The sequence below is a fragment of the Stegodyphus dumicola genome, chromosome 6, assembly GCF_044657685.1.
Source record: "Stegodyphus dumicola isolate Sdum_Otavi_A_Nest chromosome 6, ASM4465768v1".
In the NCBI taxonomy this organism is placed as follows: Eukaryota; Metazoa; Arthropoda; class Arachnida; order Araneae; family Eresidae; genus Stegodyphus; species Stegodyphus dumicola.
The window spans coordinates 51,627,864-51,648,569 of record NC_140773.1 but is presented as its reverse complement, the minus strand read 5'-3'; the positions used below and the strand labels follow the sequence as shown (position 1 = coordinate 51,648,569).

At 31.7% G+C, this 20,706-nt stretch overlaps 1 protein-coding gene across 2 annotated transcripts in view; it reads left to right on the top strand.

Annotated features, from left to right (window-relative positions):
- Window positions 1-20,706, top strand: part of LOC118188680 (CD166 antigen homolog) — a 622,864-nt gene that overhangs the window by 513,094 nt on the left and 89,064 nt on the right. For both annotated transcript variants that reach the window (XM_085818316.1, XM_085818317.1), the window contains exon 5: window positions 13,932-14,207. In XM_085818316.1, the coding sequence (XP_085674442.1) occupies window positions 13,932-14,207 (276 nt within the window). The remainder of the gene's footprint in view (window positions 1-13,931; window positions 14,208-20,706) is intronic.

The window sequence follows — 20,706 nt, the reverse complement described above, 5'->3', positions numbered from 1 at the left end:
GCAGCTAATAGAAATCTTCAATTAATTGAAAGTCTGAATAATCTATCTATAATTTAAAATTAATAATATTCTTAACAAGGCAGTAGGAGATTAATGCAATTTTCTGATCTTAGTGTATTAAATCCTTCATTAGCTACACCTGAATAAGCAGTTTTCTGTTAAGTGAACTCTGTAATTTAAGTGAGAGAATCTCAGATTTCGTATCGGAAATCTTATGTAGTGTTCAAGTATTAATCCGATTAAAATGAATTTGAAACTTAGGAAACGTTATGCTGTAATTATTCCACTACCTATGTCAAAGTTAATTGTGGCCTAAATTATAGAATTAATCCAATTATTTTAACCAGGATTCTTAAAAACCTATTGCAGTTTAAAAATGAATCTAACAGATATTATTATTTAAAAAATTACATATAAAATTTTACACATCACTGGTTAGTATACTCAGCTTGGACCCAAAAGATTGCATTCGATTGGATAATTTTATTATAGCAAAATGAGCGCACCCACAAGGTTTCTATGTTTGTGTGGATAGATTGCTTTCGTGACGAACACTAATGGAAATACTTATTTATTTTACACATGAAGGAAAACGCTAAATCATCAGGCAGTTTTCTTTCTAACCAACGGAAAAAGAGCCTGGGGATGAATTTCTGGCGTTTCAGCATTTTAAGAAATTTTATAATTTTTGAAACCTTGAAGTGTGTACCAATAAAATCATATTTCCCTAATTGACCAAAGAAATAATTTAAAATATTTTCCGTTTGCAATTAAATAAATATTGGCAAATATGCTTTCCATACCAAATATCAGTAAATTACTTTAGAAAAGCCACAGTTAATCTGATTATGCTTGGCTCACCACTAACCATGATGAGATTAACCATCATCTGGATTAAGACACAATAACACGCCAAATAAATACTAATTCAGAAGTCAAACAACAAAAGTCAGCGTTATATTTACAAAATTTTCACAGGACTAGTTTCGAAGGTTTTACCGAACCACCATCCTCAGCTGCAAAACCGCAAATGAACAAGATAGGAAATAATGATTAGATAAGATAAGAAAGCCTGGACAAGAATAAGCAAGTGGCGCCATCTGTTGGTGAAACCAGAACTAAAACATAATTTCTTTAAAGGCCGAAGGCAAATTTGGATTGGAATTAGGATCGTTAACTAGAACAGAAAGATTTTTATGAATGTGAAATGCCTTTAGAAAATCCAGTTCTCCAATGGAAGATGTTTTTTGAATAATTTGGGCAGCATAAAAAATTGAACGTGTGACTTTTGGACCAACAATGTTGAGCAACAGAAGACTTCTGTGTTTCCTTTTTTCTAACATATGCCTCATGTTCCTTGACGCGAAATTTTAAGGCTCTCTTAGTTTGGCCAATGTAAATTAGACCACACTGGCAAGGAATCCTATAAATACCCCAGGAATTCATATCCGGAATGGGGTCCTTGAGTATGGAACTCGGAATTTTATTGATGGAAGAATAAACAACCCGAAAGTTAAATTTCTGAAAAATATGTGCAACTTTATAGCTAATTGATGGAAAGAATGGAATGACAACAGAATTTTTATAATCTCCTAAAACAATAGAGTGCCTTTTAGTGTGTTGAGATGAGAATTTTTTAACTGCTTGATTAATAATGTTGGGTGAAAAGTCCCTGTCAATAGCTATTGTTTTTAAATAATTTAGTTCTTCATCAAGGGCTAGTTTGGAGGAGCAAACTTGAAGAACACGGAAAACATAGGAATAAAATGAAGCTAACTTTTGTTTAGTCGGATGACATGATTTAAAGTGTGGTGGAAGGCAAACCGTAGTACTGAAGTTGGATGTGTTACGTGTGACCAGAATGTCGGGAAACGGAAGAGAATTGCAAGTCTCAAGTTCAAAAGTGAACTGAATAGCAGGATCAATAGAATTTATTGTTGAAAGAACTTTATTTAAATCATCTTTATTACCTTCAAACAGGGTAAAAGTATCGTCTACGTAGCGGAACCATGCCGGGAAGTTTAAAGTTTCAAACAATTTTGATTCATAATAATGCATGTAGATATCAGCCAGGATGGGACTGATGGGGCTTCCCATGGCTAATCCCTCAGTTTGCTTGTAATATTTATTTTGGAAAACAAAATGTGTTTGTTTCAAACAGATTTGAGTGAGAGAAATTAGCTCATCAACTTCGATGCAAGAGAAATGAAATTCGCGAAGTCTGGTTTCTAGACATCTTAATGCACCCTCCACTGGGACACTGGTGAATAATGATTTAACATCAAAAGAAACCATGAGTAAATTACTAGGAGAAATGTTTTTAACCTTTTTTACAAACTCTATTGAATTTTTATGGTGTAAATGTTATTGTCTAATAGAGTGGAAAATCTACTAGAAACTAAATATTTAGCTAATGGATACGAGGCAGTACCTAAATTTGATACAATAGGGCGGAAAGGAATACCACTTTTATGAATTTTGGGAAGAGCATATAATCTGGCACAATTCGCAACAGATGGGATAAGCGAATGTTTTAAGTTGCTTGAAATGATTTGCGAAGATTTGATCGCAGTTTTTATTTTTGACAAGTCCGAAGGTGAAGGATCTTTAGGGATCGGATTATATGGTCCTTAGTTTAAGAGTTTAGTGACACCATCGATGTAAGTGTTCTTATCCATGACGACTATCTGGCCACCTTTGTCGGCTTTGAAATGATAATATCCGGGTTAGAGTCCGGATAATATCATGACTTCAAATACAAAAGTAAAGCAGTTGTTGGCTTGTTCAGATCGGTCTTATAAAAAGCAATCAACTTCCATTTTTATTTTAGTATTACTTTTGGGATAGATTTGAAACAACCTATAAAATCTTTCTTTGTTTTAACAGCCGTGATATTTATACATACAATTTTTCAGGAATTGTAGGACTTCAGATAGCTTGCGTAATGAAGATTAATAATATATATATATATATATATATATATATATATATGTTTATAGATATGATGTAAGAGTTACTCTCCGCTTTTAACTGCCTCACTAACAAAAGCTGTCATAGATACCTTCTCATTTTTATTCTAATTGCATTTAACATGGTGCATAAACAAGACGGAAAATGTATTTGGGTAGACAAACGCATCATCACGTTTAAAATTTCAGACAGTGAAATTTACATCTTTACTAAACTATGTCAGGTATATTTACAGTGAGTTTGAAATCTTTTCGTTTTGAAAAACAGGCCATATACGTAAGAGAACAAATTTATTGAACAGCAATTTTTGTAAGTGAAAACGAGCGTTATTACAGTTTTATTAAGGACATTCAATACATTTTATTACACAAAGGTGCAGAACAGAAAGAGGAAATATGAGTGACAGCAAATTCAGTTTCGTGATCCGAATCTCATGTTTTGCCCTATGAGATGTTATTATAACATTATTCCTTATTATGCCCAATCAATATTATCAGACTGTGCAGATTAGATAAAATTAACAGCCTTGGATAAAGAAGGTAGCTGCATTCAGGAATTTTAATTTAATAGCACAGTTTTTAAAAAAATCACAAATCAATATTAAAATGTTAAACTTTCCCTAAAATAAAGCAAAATATATATCGTAAAACGAAATGCAATTTTAAAGAAATACTATCTAATTAAAGGTAACAATAAAGAATCTAAATTTGATTTTTATTTTTTACATATCTGTCATTCCGTAATTGTATTGAGGGGTCGGTTAATAAATAAAATAAATAAATTAGAATAATTCGAGATTGATTTTCCCCTTAAATGCCATTCAATGATATTTTTTGTGGTTTACTAGAGTCTCTATATAATTTTGTTACCCATGGTATGAGAATTTTCAGGCAAGTAATCTATACCTTTTCAAAATCTAATAATACGTGATTATACTCCAAAAAAATTATATTACTTTAAAATCATGATTTGGTAATCGTAAAAAGTTAAATAAAGTATAATATAAAAAGCACAATTTAATTAAAAAAGTATAATTTAATTTTAAAAGGAATTTTTTTCATTATTGCAATTAATATTACTAGTTGATTACGTGCCGATACTAAATCCTGCTAGTGTTTTCTAGAATAAGAATTCTGTAAAATTATATGAACAAGACTCCGTTTTATAAAAATTGTACTGATCAATATTTTTCACTATGATATGCATAGAAATGGTCAACACGTTATCTCTTAACATCAGGAATAGTTTCCTAAACATCATTTTCTTAGCTGCGTATACAAATGCAAATTTTCTACTCTTTAGTTTGTGTACGGCCTCTTAATATTGCCTCTTAATATGATTCCCGACTTTGATACAGAATATCTCAGTCTCAGTAATTTATCACGCACGGAAGGCAAAAGTTTATACTTTATTTTTTTTATTACAAGTACAATATTTTCGTGTATATAAGTACACAGCGTCTCGTATTCATAACAAGCATAAACTAACGAGATACTAGAAGACTGCGTGAGGAATTATCCTCAAGTCTTAAATACGACAAAGTCTACAGAGGCTATAAAGAACCCTTTATTAACTCAATATCTTTCATAGATGGCACCGACTCGTACTTACAAAAGCCAACATGTCTAGCTTAATTCCAAAGATAACAAGCTACTTAGAATAGAATTAAGTTATCTTAACGGCCTTTCGCGGGTTACTTAATGTGCAGATAGACTCTGACTGGTAAAAGTCGGCGTAAACTAGCTGAATGGCTAGAAGCTCTCAACGCCAAGGAAATCTAATCGCTAGTAAATCAAAAATAGCAACGTGGCCTTCAAACGGCAGAACACGTTTCCCTCTCTTTCTGAATTATTCACTTTCCAAAATCTGCCCTTAAATAATAACTTCTTTCTATCTCATTTGAATACACGCGCGCTAACTCATTAACATTCTGGCAAGACTACGTGGGTGCAAAACGAGAATAATAGGAAAGATTGCTTCAAAAATAAAATTAACTGTTAGATAAATTAAATGAATACTCACAAGTATAGGAATCGGGAACATGTAAAAATTTAGATTCCGCATTTTATACAAAACTAATTTTTTAAATTTAAAAATATGAAAACATGAATCTTTGTGTCAATAAATACTTTTTTTAGTTGATAGTATATGTCTGTGATTAACACGGTTTCAAAAATAAAGGCCGGGTAAAGACTTTTGGGAACAATTTGCATATGAAATATATGTATATAAAACAATTTGAATGTTGATGGCATAATTGTTAACGATGGTATCCGATGCATTCATATTAGTATTTCAGTTAGTCGGCAGGACTAATTTGGAAATAATGACGCAGTATACAGAAATTTGTTATAAGCACTGAGCAAACCAAACTAAAATAGAGAGTTAAGAAACTACTGCAAACTAAACTAAGTATTTTTATTTACGTATTTTTACCTTGCATACTTTTAACCAGCTACCTAACATGACGAAACAGAAATCACAATATAAAGCATGAACGCGGAAATCTAACCTGAAACAAAATGCAAATTAAAACAAAAATAAAATAAAGTTGGTAATGCTTTGATCTTTATCACGTATCAGCCAAGAGACTTCTAAATAAAACACATTTTTGAATTATAGCTGGATAAATTTCAAAAATTGAAAAGTAAAATTAACTGTTAGATAAATTAAATGAATACTCACAAGTATAAGAATCGGGAACATGTAAAAATTTAGATTCCGCATTTTATACAAAACTAATTTTTTAAATTTAAAAATATGAAAACATGAATCTTTGTGTCAATAAATACTTTTTTTAGTTGATAGTATATGTCTGTGATTAACACGGTTTCAAAAATAAAGGCCGAGTAAAGACTTTTGGGAACAATTTGCATATGAAATATATGTATATAAAACAATTTGAATGTTGATGGCGTAATTGTTAACGATGGTATCCGATCCATTCATACTATTTCAGTTAGTCGGCAGGACTAATTTGGAAATAATGACGCAGTATACAGAAATTTGTTATAAGCACTGAGCAAACTAAACTAAAATAGAGAGCTAAGGGACTACTGCAAACTAAACTAAGTATTTTTATTTACATATTTTTACCTTGCATACTTTTAACCAGCTACCTAACATGACGAAACAGAAATCACATTCTAAAGCATGAACGCGGAAATATAACCTGAAACAAAATGCAAATTAAAACAAAAATAAAATAAAGTTGGTAATGCTTTGATCTTTATCACGTATCAGCCAAGAGACTTCTAAATAAAACACATTTTTGAATTATAGCTGGATAAATTTCAAAAATTGAAAAGTAAACAAATAGTATTAAATAGTAAAAACACTGTTTTTTATTTTTTAAATAATTTAAATATAATTAATACAGAAACAAAAATTAATTAGTATAGAAAGAAATATGAAAAGTTAGTTATTGGACAAAATCTTTTGAAAGCATTCGTGAAGATATGAATTTCCCCATTAAAACTCGAAAGAAAATATTACGCATTTTGCGACATTATAGTTAGAGAACATTTCCATTTTTTCCTTTTTCTATAGACAACATTTCAATTTCGTCTATAGAAGGAAATATATATATACAGACAGACAGAGAGGGGCCGTAATCCATAGGATACGAGGAAATGTTCTGGGTCTTCAGTTTTACAACCATTGGTTTTAGACATATACTTTCAAATAGGAAAAGGTCTTAAATGACTGAAATATTCATGTTTTGTAATTTTGAAATTTAACTAAAAAGAAAACAACTTTTCTGTAAAATAATAAATCTAAATTGGTACTCATTTGAAAAGAGCAAGTGGACTAACATAAAATATCCTTAGAATTGTCAGAAATATTACGTTATCTTTTCATCAATTTACTTGTCAATATTCCATTCTTATTATTTTAATGCTGTATCATAGAAGCTGAAAGCAAATTAAATTTTTCAAATGCTTACTTTAATTTTTCTCAATTTTTCAGTCTCGTATGGACCGCGTGTTGGACACTTGAATGCAAACAGATATCTAATGCGCTAATCTGTTGCAGTTATGTGCATAATTAAATCTTGGCAGTTCATGAACACTGTTAGGCAATTATTGACTGTTTGCTCATCATTATTTCAATCTAATCATTAATAGTTTCGTGTTTATCGTAACGAAGAACAACTAATTTCCAATTAGCTCCGTTGTAACTCCAAGTGGAAGTCCATGATAAAATCTTTTTCGTTTTTAACTGAATAATCTGTCTTTCCAGTCTACTTATTTGAGTCACCAATTAAGATTTAGTTAGGGAATTTCGAAGGTGATTGATTGTCTTTAACTCTCGATAGAATAGGATCCATTTATATCTGAGTTTGTTAAACACCCCATGCCTTTCAGTCATACCCTAGGGGCCAGTTAATTAAACTGGAAATTAGAAACGAAGATTCTTACAAAGACGCAGTAATCGGTTAAATGCACGTCTAATATATGCAAGTCAATCTGTAAAGTTATTGATGTGATGAAATGTGTCATCAATATTTATCTATAAATAATGCAGTTTAAATATGTACATAGAATAAAATGCTAGGGAATTTCTTATACTTTATTTCGTTTAAATTTAATATTATTTGTAGTAAATAGCAGTCAGTTTCCTTGGCTATAATTTTGATCTCTTTTACCTCTTGTATCATAAAATTATAATAAAGAAACATTTCTAACTACTCTAATGTTCAAAACCATTTGTAGAAAATACTTATAATGATAATTAGCTCTATTTGAAATTTAAAGAATTATTGCTTAATCATCTTTGAAGTAACATCCCACCCTTGCACTTATTCAACTTTCCTTACATTCACTTGAAGCATTGGGAAAAAAAAGCTTTTTTGTAGTATCTGTCATAGATTAGGCGTCCCATCTTTTTAGTGACTTGCATTGTTTGAAACCATCGACCCCATCGAAACCATGTTGGTAAAAAAAATCAGTGAAAGCAAATTACATAAAATCTGTAATCTTCCCTCACTGATTTTAGGTACAGGTAGTTGTAATGTGAAGGTATTTGTGACATGAGGCAATAGGATACGAGGAAATGTTATGTAACGACTAAAACTTGCAGTACTTATATTAGCTGTAAAAGGACGTAAGCTTACTCTCATAGTAGAAATATATGAAGTGATATTATCCGGGTAAGTGATCTGCTTGGGCTGTTGTTGGAAGACAAGTGTGTTTGATGAGTATGTTGCCTGAAAATAGCGTTTTAAAGGCAAAATTCTTTGTTAAACCAACAAAATGCAGACATATGTTTTTATTCAGTCAAAGGGCAACACGCTTATCGTTATGTGTAGGAATTCGTTCGCCGTATACTATAATGAAATTTGCGATTCTTGAAAAGTTATTCATAAGTTGATTATTTGTTGGCTTCAAGATTATGAAAACCTGTTGAAAATGCAAGAAAGATGCGGTCAGTCACATGTAATCTTAACATCTGAATTCATATAACAAATTGATGAATGCTTGAAAGCGGATCGAAGGTAACCATGTGTTTCCTGGAATAGACATTCAGTGTGAGTTAAAGCGCAATGTAAACAATTATGAATGAGAAACTCAGATAAGCAAGTGTGTGCAAAAATCTAATCTCTTCGAGTGAATCACCCATTGAAGAATTTACAGGGATATCATATTAACTCGACTAACATCCTTTGCAGGGATATCCTTCTAGATAAAGATAAAAAAAAGTATTTGTGCGCATCGTTAAATTCCACGATTTTGATTTGAAATTCCTTTTTCAAGCAACACATGGTTAGGTGCCTGAGTGGATGCCCCATCCTGTATAGAACTGCGTCGGTAGGAGGACATAACGTAAAATTATGGCTAATATTATGGTATGGAAAAGAGGGAAAAGGCAAAAACCTTTTCCCAAGCCACGAAGCCATTCCGACCTGCAGAGTGAAGTTTGGTAAAACAATTGTAGTATTTCATATTGTGAGTAAGCGAAATACGATAAGTAATTAAGGAAGGAAGGAAGTAGATAATAGAAGAAAGTGTGGCGAAGTTCAACATCTTGTAAAGCGTCCAGCGCTAGACTTGAGGACAAAAATGTGTAGAGGGTGTAAACAGTAAACAAGGAGGCTTGGCAATCAGTCATGTGCTGCAAAGACGAATGTAATAAAAAGCACAATAGCCATTGGTTGGGGCGGAGCTTATAGGAGAATCATACACTTTTATATCAGTTGGCCGAAAGAGAGTAAATTAACAACAACAATAAAAAATTAAGTATATAACTAGAATTAAAGATTAAGATGTAATAAAGATGCTACCTAAAGGTCGTTTTCTATTGAGAGCATGTGTAATATCATAGTCCATGAACGGGATAGATTCGTTGTTAATAAGACTAATCTTACTGAAAACGTTTTTAGCTATTTTTGCTGTGAATGCACTGCTGAACTGAACATTTAGTTCATCGTGAATAACAGAATTTCTAACAAACCATCTGCGTTTGGTTATTTTCTCAAAGTGACATTCTGAAAAGTCTGCAATCTGTTAAATTGAGTGTTACTAAGAAAACTCCAGATAGGACAGGCGTAGGTGATGATGGGCTGCAACATAATCTTATACAGGTGTAACTTGCTATCAAGTGAGAGACCGGAGTTTCAGAAAATTAAGCGGAAGAGTGATATTTGAAAAGCCTAAAATTTGTTAATAATATATGTCCTGTGGGGGATCTATTTATATAAGTCTTTAGTCTAATATAACGCCCAAGTATTTTACTTGCTTGGTTCACGGGATCATGATACTGTACATGTTGATGCTCACATTGGTATTTCTTTCTCTGGTGTATGTATAAGTTCATGTAGTGACTGTGTGACAGAACGCAGAGACGCATTTTGTGCTAGAATCGCAGTTTCGTCTGCACATATGGCTAGTGCAGTATTAGGTGATTGTGGTATATTGTTGGCATAAAGTGAAAAGAAGAGAGGGCCAAAGAGCGAACCTTGTGGGACGCTCGCAAGGACTTTTCTGCGTGTAGAATATGTGTTATTATAGCGAGCGACGAAGTATCTATCGTAAAGTAGGAATTAATTATGTTAATGATATAATCTGGGAACCCTAGAGTAATTAGATTGTAGGTAAGCCCCAGCAGCCATACGCGATGAAAGGCTTCAAAAGCTTCGATATATCGATATTCTATATATCGAGAATCCACTGGTTTTCGTGATTTCGAAATCCTTGTGCAAAAAATTCCATCACCCTATTCGGTCTTATAAATTTGGTGGTTTGTGGAGAACCATTCTGAACCCAGGCTGATATGGGATAAGGATTGGGTTGTCATCGATGAAGCTATTGACACGAAGAAAAATAACTACTTCAGCGATTATGCTGAGCGTGGCTAGTAAGCTAATCGGACTATGCAACTGGTCAGCTGGTTTCTTTCGAGACATCAGAATCGAAATAATGATGATAATCTTCCAGCTGGTCGGGAAATTTGAAGCTCGATCATAAGGTTGATAATTTTAGTAAACTTTAGTTTGATCCAGTCCCGGAGTTTTGCTGTTTTTTTTCTATTTTCGATACACTTAATCTCCTCGGAGGGCGGGAGTACAGAGATATTGTTAATGTGTGTTCTTGAGAAAAACTGTGTATTGCGTAATGACACTGTGGGTGAGGTATGTTGTGAGTACAAAAGAGATCCGTAGTGATCTGCCAGAGACTCAGTTTCCTCAATTTTGGTATAGGCAATCCCGCCGGGACCATTAAGGGGTGTAATATTTGTATTTCATCTTTTACACTTAGAAACAGCATTCCAGACAGAACTACCATCCGCTGAAAGTAACTATAAGCATCTGGTCCAGTACCCAGTTGTGCTTGTTCTTTGATAAGGATCCTGACTTCATGGTTGAGTGTATTCATGATTATTCTGTCCTGCGAAAAACGTGGTCTTTGCCAGTTTTCCAAATATGGTTTCTTTTTTAATCAGTTTTCTTATGGCAGGACTTTTATATCGTTTTCCTTCTGCAGTTTCCTTGCTGTTTCCGATGAGTGTTAAGTTCTTTGGTCAAATCCTCTAACTCATTCCTCGTATGTATGTGTGGGTAAATATACTACGTGTTGTCTAGAACTTTGGCATATCCTGCCCAGTTAGTGATAAGGGCTGTTTTATCTGGTGTACCGTAGCTATTAATGCTGATCTCCGCCATAACCAGATTATGATCCCAAGAAAGTTCATTCATGCTCTCAATATGAGTCAGAGCTTTAATATTTTTGAAAAGAAAGAAATCAATAACAGCCGGTCTGTCTACGCTACAGTATGTTGGTTTATCCGGAGCTTGCAATTAATACATTGGCCAATTGGCGAAGTTTGTATATTGTTCTATCATAGTTGTTTGAACTGCAGTTCCATACGCGATGGTATGCATTAAAATCTCCACTTAGAATAACTCGATTGCTAGTGTTGAGAAATGTGTGTAAATCAGAATGCATGTCTGCTACTGGTTTAATGTTTGGTGTATAGGTGCAAATGAAAGTGATTTGTCGAAATGAGTTGCTTGTGATTGTGATGGCTAGGGCTTCGACAGCTGAGAGCTGTGTAAGTGTTGTGAGATAATGAGAAATGGAGCGTTTGACTAGAATATAAACTCCACCTCGAGCGTTTCCCCGAGTACATATCTGCCTTCAGTACGTCTATCTAACTTATGCTTGACATAGTTACAGGCTCTAAAATCGTTGCGCAGACAAAGCATGTTTTCCTGTATGAAAGCTAATCAAGACTATACTCATGTAAAAATTCCTTGAGCTCATATGCTCTACGTATAAGACCATTTGCATTTTATGTAACTATCGTGAAGGCATGTCCGTTATTAGGCTGAGTCATAATTGTTAATTTATTAGTCATTTCAGAAAAAATATACATTTTATCAATAGGATTATTAGCATCTTTTAACCTAGGCATATAATTTTGAGTATGTTACTGATATTTTTAATCCTATCTTTTTCAAAAATTTCATTTACTTGAGTCATATATTTAAACATAGAAATTCAGAAATTTTATTTTTTCTATTACGATCACTAGTTCTGGGAGTATTTTTAAACAATTTACTGCTATAATTAATATTATTAGCCTAATTGGCAGATACAACAGTAGGCGAATCGGGGGGACTAAAACTGTGTTTGTGATAGTAGGAGGCTTGCTTTTGGCCATTTCTGCATAAGAGAGATGCTTGGTTTAACAGAACTAGTGTTTTACTTTGGCTGGGTTTATTTTTAGGGAATTTAGCACACTCACGATAAGAAGCAACTTGAGATTCCCGGCAGTTACTGCTCTTGGGATTTTCAATCTTTACCTTTTGAAGACAGTTCATTGTTTTGTGGGGAAGAAAGCATTTCACACATCGAGGCTGGAAATAACAATTGTCCGAAGGAATGGTGCCTACGTTGGCAACAGTCGTTGTATTCACCTGCAGTCTTTTTAAGGCAAGCCAGGGGGGTGCTGTACACCCATCTATTAGCTCGATCATTTCTCGTTGCGTAACATCACAAATTTTTTTCTCTCTCGTATCATACAGTAAAATCAAAGTTACATTTGAAACTCATTGACTGTTTATTCATCATTCATTTTCCGAATTTGAAAATGACTGATTATTTAAACCAGTCGTTGCAAAACCTGATAGAGGAAATTTTTAGACTCGTCATCTCTTTTTCATTTGAACGTATTAATCCTGTTGCGTTTCGTTCGATCGTAATTATTTTTCCCTTCTTTGCTTCTTTATATCCCCAATTCTGTTTTTATGGCTTAGAAAGTTTCCCGAAAAATTGCGCTTATGTAAATCGTGTCAAAAAAATAATAGTCTGTATAAAAAACATTGGTTTTAGTTTTGAACGTCCAGTGTGAAAAAATTATACCATTTGCAAGCAAATCATAGCAAAATCTTTAAGAAGATCTTTGAATAAATTAATTATTTGATTTCGCTTTTTACTTTATAAACTTTACAACATATATGACGGACAAAACAAATTATACTTCATGAAATAAATAGTATATCACTAAAATAAACATACATGAAAATATGACTTATTTGCACAAGCATGTTTTCAGTAATTTTCCATAAATGCATTCAAATATTATTTAACCCATTTTTAACATTCCCATTATAATCAATTGAAGTTTATTTTCTTAAAGTGGTCTAGATTGATGGAAATCAAGTAATAAATAAAAGAATATGTTTAATAAAATTCAAAAACCTGTTATGAATTTGTACAGTTTTCATTTTTAGGTTTTAAGGTTCAAAATATGAAACTTTTAAAAATGAAACTCCTTCAAAACTATTTTGACTGTACATTTAGTTCTTCCACACTTGTCTTTTTTTTTCTTTGGTAAGAGTAATTTCAAAAATTAAAATAAAATGAAGTTTCTTAAAAGAATCTTTAGGAAATAAAAAAATAAATAAATCTTCAAAATAAATCGTGTCAAAAAAAAACATCAGTATTTGTTTCCGAACTGTATTAGATCAAAATCGTATAAACGGATACTAGAGTATTTGTTTGTTTAATAATAATAATTTTGATATACCTTTTACAGCCTTTTCTCTTTCGATTCTAGTTTCTGTTTGAAGCAATATAGTGCAACAAATTCATCATATTTTATTGCTTAAAAACTGTAAATTTTGCTTAAAACTTAATCATTGATAGCTTTAAAAGTTAATTAGAGCAATCTGAAATAAATAAGTATTGTATATTTTACTAAAACTAAGCTACATTATTACTTATAACTTAAGTAGCAAAGTACATAAAATCATTGGTCCACATAAATATACAGTTTAGATCTCACAAAACTATTTCTGCATAAATATCATAGATTCGCAATTTTTATGCAAACATGGTGTTGATAAAAGCTTAAACTAAATTGTTTCTCGTATTGGATGCTAATATTGCATAAATGTTTTGGTTAGCAGTATTTTTTTATGTTACAAAAATATATTTAACTTATCCTTAATTTTTTAGTTCCTCCTCAACTCTCGGTAAAGGTGGACAAGCAGATTCCTTTGTTAGAAGGCACTCATGTCACCATGACTTGTGTTGTCGATGCAAATCCTCCTATAGTGGAATTAGAGTGGCTAAAGGATGGACAGTCACTGGGTGCTCCTGCAAGGCGTGACACTCGAAACAGAACTTTCAGCATCACATCTGCTGGACCAGAACATCGAGGTCATTACCAGTGTGCTGGAATCAATAGCGAAGGACGAGACATTAGCAAAGCAGAGCATCTTAAAATCCATTGTATGTCTCTTTATATCATATCTTATTTTATTAATAACATGAATGAATTCCTATCCTGATAGCAAATACGTTACCGATAAGAATACAGTTAATGCTGAGTAGTTCAAAAAAGCTTCGGAAACATTGCTAACGGTAAAATTACTTTCATTATATTTCCTATTAAAGAGTTAATTTTGGCAGGTCTACTTTTGCTTTTTAACATTTATGTGTCCGTTAAAAGATCCACCCTGAAAACAATACCGTAATTTTATCCATCACGATGAAAATTATAGATTTTCTGAGTCTGTCTTTCTATGTGCATTTTGTTATTAGAGAGCAAAAGTCAGCAAAATTGATTGTGGTGAATATAGGCATAAAATTATTAGTAGAATATGTAAAATACCCTACTTTTGTCCTATTCCATATTACCAGCTATTTCTCAACGAAGCTTCTCGAAGAAAATAATTTCGAATTCCAATATAGCTGCACTTATATAACAGAAATTAACTGCTACTCCTGTTTCTGGAAAGTAAATGACTTGGACATTTTACCAAGCTTTCTGAAACCAGGAAATGGTCTGTGGTGTTTTGTCATAAACGTTTTCAACTCCTTATAATGCCACCTTTTGTTAATTCTTACAACTTGACGGCAGATTTAGAGAATTTTTGAATCCACCTTGCATTAAGATCTTAATCAATAAAATACTTATTTAAAATGATAGCTGCCAATTTTCTTCCACTTTCAAACCACAATTTTTGTTATCACTTACGTGTTTAAAATCTGAACTTCGCTTTGATTGCCACAGAGCATAAACAGCATTCCTTAGAGAACATTAAATTCTAGAAGGGCTTTCTAACTTGAGTTTGAAGTTGTCATTCTAAATGCACTTAGCTCTTTCATTTGGTGTCAGCTCTAAATTAAGGATAAATTTGCTAGTTATTGATCCTTTCCTTAATCAAAACTAAACGTCCATTCCCTTTTCTCGCTAACTCCCATGGGGCTGTATTATAAATTTCATGTGTGCATTTAAATAAGGTTTCGATAACCCCCACAGGTACTTTGTTTAATCCTCATGTCTGGACACTAATTGCATATTATTTTATCAGACTTCTTTAAGAAAATTGTGTCTTGGTCTTAAGATCGATTATAGCAATATTTCTTAAGGTGTTTATACATTATTACACCTCTAAAGGACTGTATTATTTTCACTCAATATATAAAAACCTGGCCCGGAAAAACTGAGGGCTTTGAATACCAGAAAGAATCTAAAAGTAGCCATTGGCCTTTGCATGAAACGTGAGACCTTTCATTTATCGATAATGCGCCTTCGTACATAGTAGGTTCTTAGAGCATTCCTATGTGCCAAAGCTTAATATCTTAACTTTATAATCAATCTGTTACGTGTAAATAAACACAATGCTTTAAAAGCAATATACTCTGCTCTTTTTACTTTTTTAATAATATATCCAACTGATGTGAATTAAAATACATTTAATTTACAGTGTAGCCAATTAGTAATTTTTTATAAATATTTGCAATTTTTGCTGATTATAAAAAATGTTTCTAACATAATATGTTACATTAGTGGCAGAAAATTCATTTTTTTATTTTTACATTGTTTTGTATTTTTTGATATTTTAAAAGCAGTTGTGAACTTCTAATTCTTCGAAGAAGCATTTAAAATTAACTGTTGTAATTTTAAATTCTTCTTTCGGGTATCAGAATACAATGTGAAATCTCCAGTTTGCAATTTTCTTGATTGAATGTTTTCTCTAAAATCAGTTTTTAAATGTAAAAACATTCACAATTACGTAGCATTTGAAAATTTTGGCAAAATATACTTGAATAATCTCTTTTTCAGTTATAATAGAATGTCGCAATTGGGACCAGAAAAAATCAATTTATATATGAAAACCATGTTTTCTAAATGATCGCCTGTAAAACAACCTATTAAAATAATATTTATCAGTAGAGAAGTGCGTTCTATTTTAATCTGTTTATTTGTAGTATTTGAAAAATGGAAAATGAACATTTATTCATTTGCTCATTTTCTGAACTAAATTATAAGAACAATGGTATTTAAACTAGAAACTATAATTTTTAAATTTAACTTGTTTAAAATATGTCTAAATTAAATTTTTAAAAATTGAAAAATTTCTATATTTAATTGCTTTTCAAATGGTAGCTCATAATTTTGGTTTACTGGAATTTTTGAAATGCTTTTTCACTATATAATGCAATTAATTCTATTTTCTGTGCTCTCATTAAAATTAATCCCTGTTAGTTAATAATAATATTTCAGAGATATATGCAGTAAATGTGTCTTTGAAACTAGGCTGCCTTTTTTGCCTCTCTCTCTCTTTGCTAATTTTTGTCATTAAGAGCATTATCAAAGTATAAGCTCAATAAAGTGTAACCGAAAACGTTTTTTAGCCCAAAGGGCGTTAGCCCAGAAGGGCTTTTAATTTCGTTTTGACATTTTGCGTTCAAAACTTTAAATGTCGTTTCACTTTTCAAAATGTTGCCACCAAATATTTTCGCCCTATGTTATATTTAAAGAAATTAAATAAGGAAGAATCTGCATAAATGTATTTATGCTTCTCGCGTTGTGATAAAACAACGGTACCTAGAGCCATTCAATTTTGAATAACGTAATCTTCCACCGAATATGGGCATCTGGAAGACCTAATTTGGAATTTGAAGTTTTTTTATTATTAGTTTCATATTTTGTAACACTTAAACGAATTTTCGATTAACAAACACAATGATTTTAAAGCGAGCAATGGCAGAACTGAGCAGAAAAAAAAAACATTTTCATCTCCAGCGCGCGAGACTGTGTATCGGAAATTCTAGAGATATGCTCATTTTAAAATTATTTTGCGATATTGCTGTAAAATTAAATTTTGTGCAAAGAACATTTTATAAATAAAGGTTAAAAAAGGCTAAAAAATTCCCTTTGGGCATAATGTAAAATCTGAAAGCTTTCCGATTTTTTTTTTTTTAATTTTATTTTCAGTTGAAGAGTTTCATGATTTGGAAATTTACGTATAAAATTTTGCATTAATTTAAAAACTCTCCCTTTTTGCAATAACGAGGTTTTCCGATTGTGTAATGTAATCATGTCATCTTTTAATTTTGAAAATCGGTAAGTTTAATGTAAATGAATTCTTTTGCTACATACCTTGGAGTATGAAATTTTCAAACTATCAGAATTTGAGATAAAGTCATTAGTTTTATTCCTTATTTACAACATTGACAATCCAACAGAAATTTCGCCATCGGAAAAATTAAAACTATAAGAAATAAGCTCATAGGTTAAAGAGTAATAGTTAAAATACAAATTGCCGCTAAAAACTTTTAGACACTCTACTGAAACTAATACCACTAAAATTTATCTGCGACTTTCAGGAAGACAAGCAAAGACTCATTTTTATATAGAAATTTCTGTCCCATCTTTGAAAATCTAAAATATAATTTTAAAATTTCTTCCCTTAAAGGAAAATGTATTTGCTCAAGCTCAATTCTAAACAGTTTAACTAAAAGACACAGTGTAAACTAAAAGACACAGTGTAAAGTAACACAACGAGGCGGATGCGAGCATATGAGGAAAGGTACTTTATTAACTGTGTAGGATATTTCTCCCACCTTCTTAGCATGCCTTCGTAGTGTAGTGATCAGCACGCTCGACGCGTATTCGAGAAGTCTGTGGTTCGAGTCCCGACAGGACATTGTTCATTTTTCAAAGATCCTGCTTCCAAAAAAATCCTAATGTAATTACAGCTGTATATTTTTAACTGTCATCAGTTTCTCCTTTTATCTTATAGTTTATATGCTTATGGGATTATCTGTGAGATTTTAAAAAATGATAAAGGAAGGAATATAACATATAATTTGTATGGGCATTTTCCTTTCTTTTTCATATATAACTCGAATTTGAGCCATTTCTCTCAGGAAGTACTCCAAGAAAGCATTCTTCTCCCTCAGCAAATTGTCGTAGTATAATTTGTCAAAATAAAGTAATGAAATATTCCAATTTAATAACAAGTTAAAAGTTTATTTAAAGTTTAACTTTGTTACACTAAGCAAGCTTAAGTTAATTTTGTTAAACTAAACCTTGCAAAATTAAGTTTGTTATTTAATAAAACTTTTCAAGATTGCTTGAAAAACGAAAATCTTCGATGGTAGCTTTTTAATTATTTGCATTAATTATTTTTTTAATATTTATTTTCAAGTCTGCTCTTTCAGGTGGGAATAAATCCTCAGATGAAATAAGCAATGGTCCGCTCCCTAATCATAAATGTCCAGGAACGATCATTAGATTTGTTTCCTCTTTGCACATTGCCTTTACAATATTTTGCTTTGTAATTTCTACCTTCATCATAATCTTTAGAAACAAAAGTAAAAAAGCAAGTAAATCGTTATTTAATGTAATTAAATTTATATAAATGCATTCCATATGGGATGACTATAAAAAGTTGTGTTCTTTCAGATAATTACTGCTATATTACGCATGTAAAAGTTAAATGAAATAAATGGCTTTATTCTTTAGCAAATTTTGAACCATGCGTTCCTGTTGGGGCTTTGTCTCTATTCACTCATTTAAATCTAATAAAATATATCAATAAAATGACGATTTTGACAATTATCTTATTAATTATGCAGCAAGTAATTATGAAAGTCTTAAATCGCAGAAATAAATGCTACGTAAGTACACATGTGCTTTTATTAAATCATTAAGAAAACTATATTTGAATTTACAAGCAACTGTGAAGTTACACAGTTATGAAAACCTAACAAAAAATTGTGACAACTGGAAGTGTAATCGAGAGAATCAAGCTCAAATTCGGCTTTGAAATAATATTCATGCAAATTTGAAATCCTGTTAAAAAAGTGGGTATTCCAAGAAAATTAAAACTTAATGAAAGTACGATTTACAATAACTGTTGACTAAGCTTTTAGATTAGAAATTTCTAGATCGAAGACACTTTTATTTTTACATGTTCTACATCATAACAGTTAAAATGAAAGAAAAAATTCGTTTAATAAGATGAAATGGAAATGAAGGCTGGAAATCAACATGACTACTAGATTATAATTTTAGGATTGCAAAACTTATGCATTATTAGAGAATTGGAAAGAGCTTTAACACAGCTAAATTTCTGAAAAAAAAATAAGTTAAAATTAGGTTTTTCAGACTACTTGCATTTTAGTAAACGAAAGCTTAAAAGTTAGGTAATCTGAGTTTATAGCTTTAATTAGTTCTTCTGTAGGGATACTTCTGTCAAAAGCGAGGGTGATATAAACCATTCGTTGCTATGCAAGGGCTTTACGATTGCAATTTTAGGATAAAAGTTACTTAAATATTTATGGGTTGATTATCAAAATAGATGAAATGAACTAAGATAAAGTAAAAACGCTCAAAAATATTGTTCAAAGCTCTTATCAGTAAACATTAAAGAAAGATATCAGTAACTACTCGAGAAATTACATAAGAATTACACTAAATAACCAAAATGATTGACAAATGAGAGAAGTAAACTGAAATTACTTGTAATGTTTTTCGACATCATCTCCTGCCATTGCAATACATGTTTTTCCATCCGTCTACAATCTTCTGTATGTCTGTCTGCATGTCTAGAATAATTTGTCTTCTAAACAATGATAGATTTATGAAGTAGAGGTATCTACCCTGAACCTTTTGAAGCTTTTATCTGAAGACATAGAATATGTTTAATATTTTTCAATTAATTAATGATTATGGTGCCTTGCTGGAACTCAGGAGCCCTTGATATATTGACCTGTATGACTCCATAAGTTTGTCTTTGGTTCTGGGAGAGATTTTTTTCTTCTGAGATATTCCTTCACAGAGCCAAAAAGATAAAACTGTTTAGGTAATTATTGACTTATTTATTGATCTTAATTTCATTATCGTACTCGCCCCGCAGTCTTTATTAAGCTAAATAAAGACTGCGGGGCGAGTACGATAATGAAATTAAGATCAATAAATAGGTCAATAATTACCTAAAAAGGATTTGGTGGTTACATTCGATCTCTCAGTATTGTATTGCAGAATTTGATCTTTATTAGACAATTCTGCATTTGACTCGTGAATGGTCTTCCGAGCATCTGACACAGTTCCATAACTATAACCGCAGAAGGTGCTATGCGAAAATTGTTAGGAGATGGCAGATAAGTATGCTTCCATCGAATCAACGTTCTCTTTGTTTTGGGTTTATAGTGATAAACCAAAGCGTATTCTATTAATGCAGTACAGCATTGATAAACCAATTGTATTAATGCAGTACAGAAAATTATCAGCTTGATTTTTGTTCCTTTCCAACAAATCTAAATTATTAGCAATTTTTAATCAAATTTCTGTTTGTTCAACAGCCAAGAAAGCCAAGAAAATTAATGATTTTACTTAGTGATTTCAAAGCCAAGAAATTTTACTTAGTGATTATGGTGTTACAGGATGATTATGATCGCTGCTGTTATATAAGGTTTGCTTATATAACAGCAG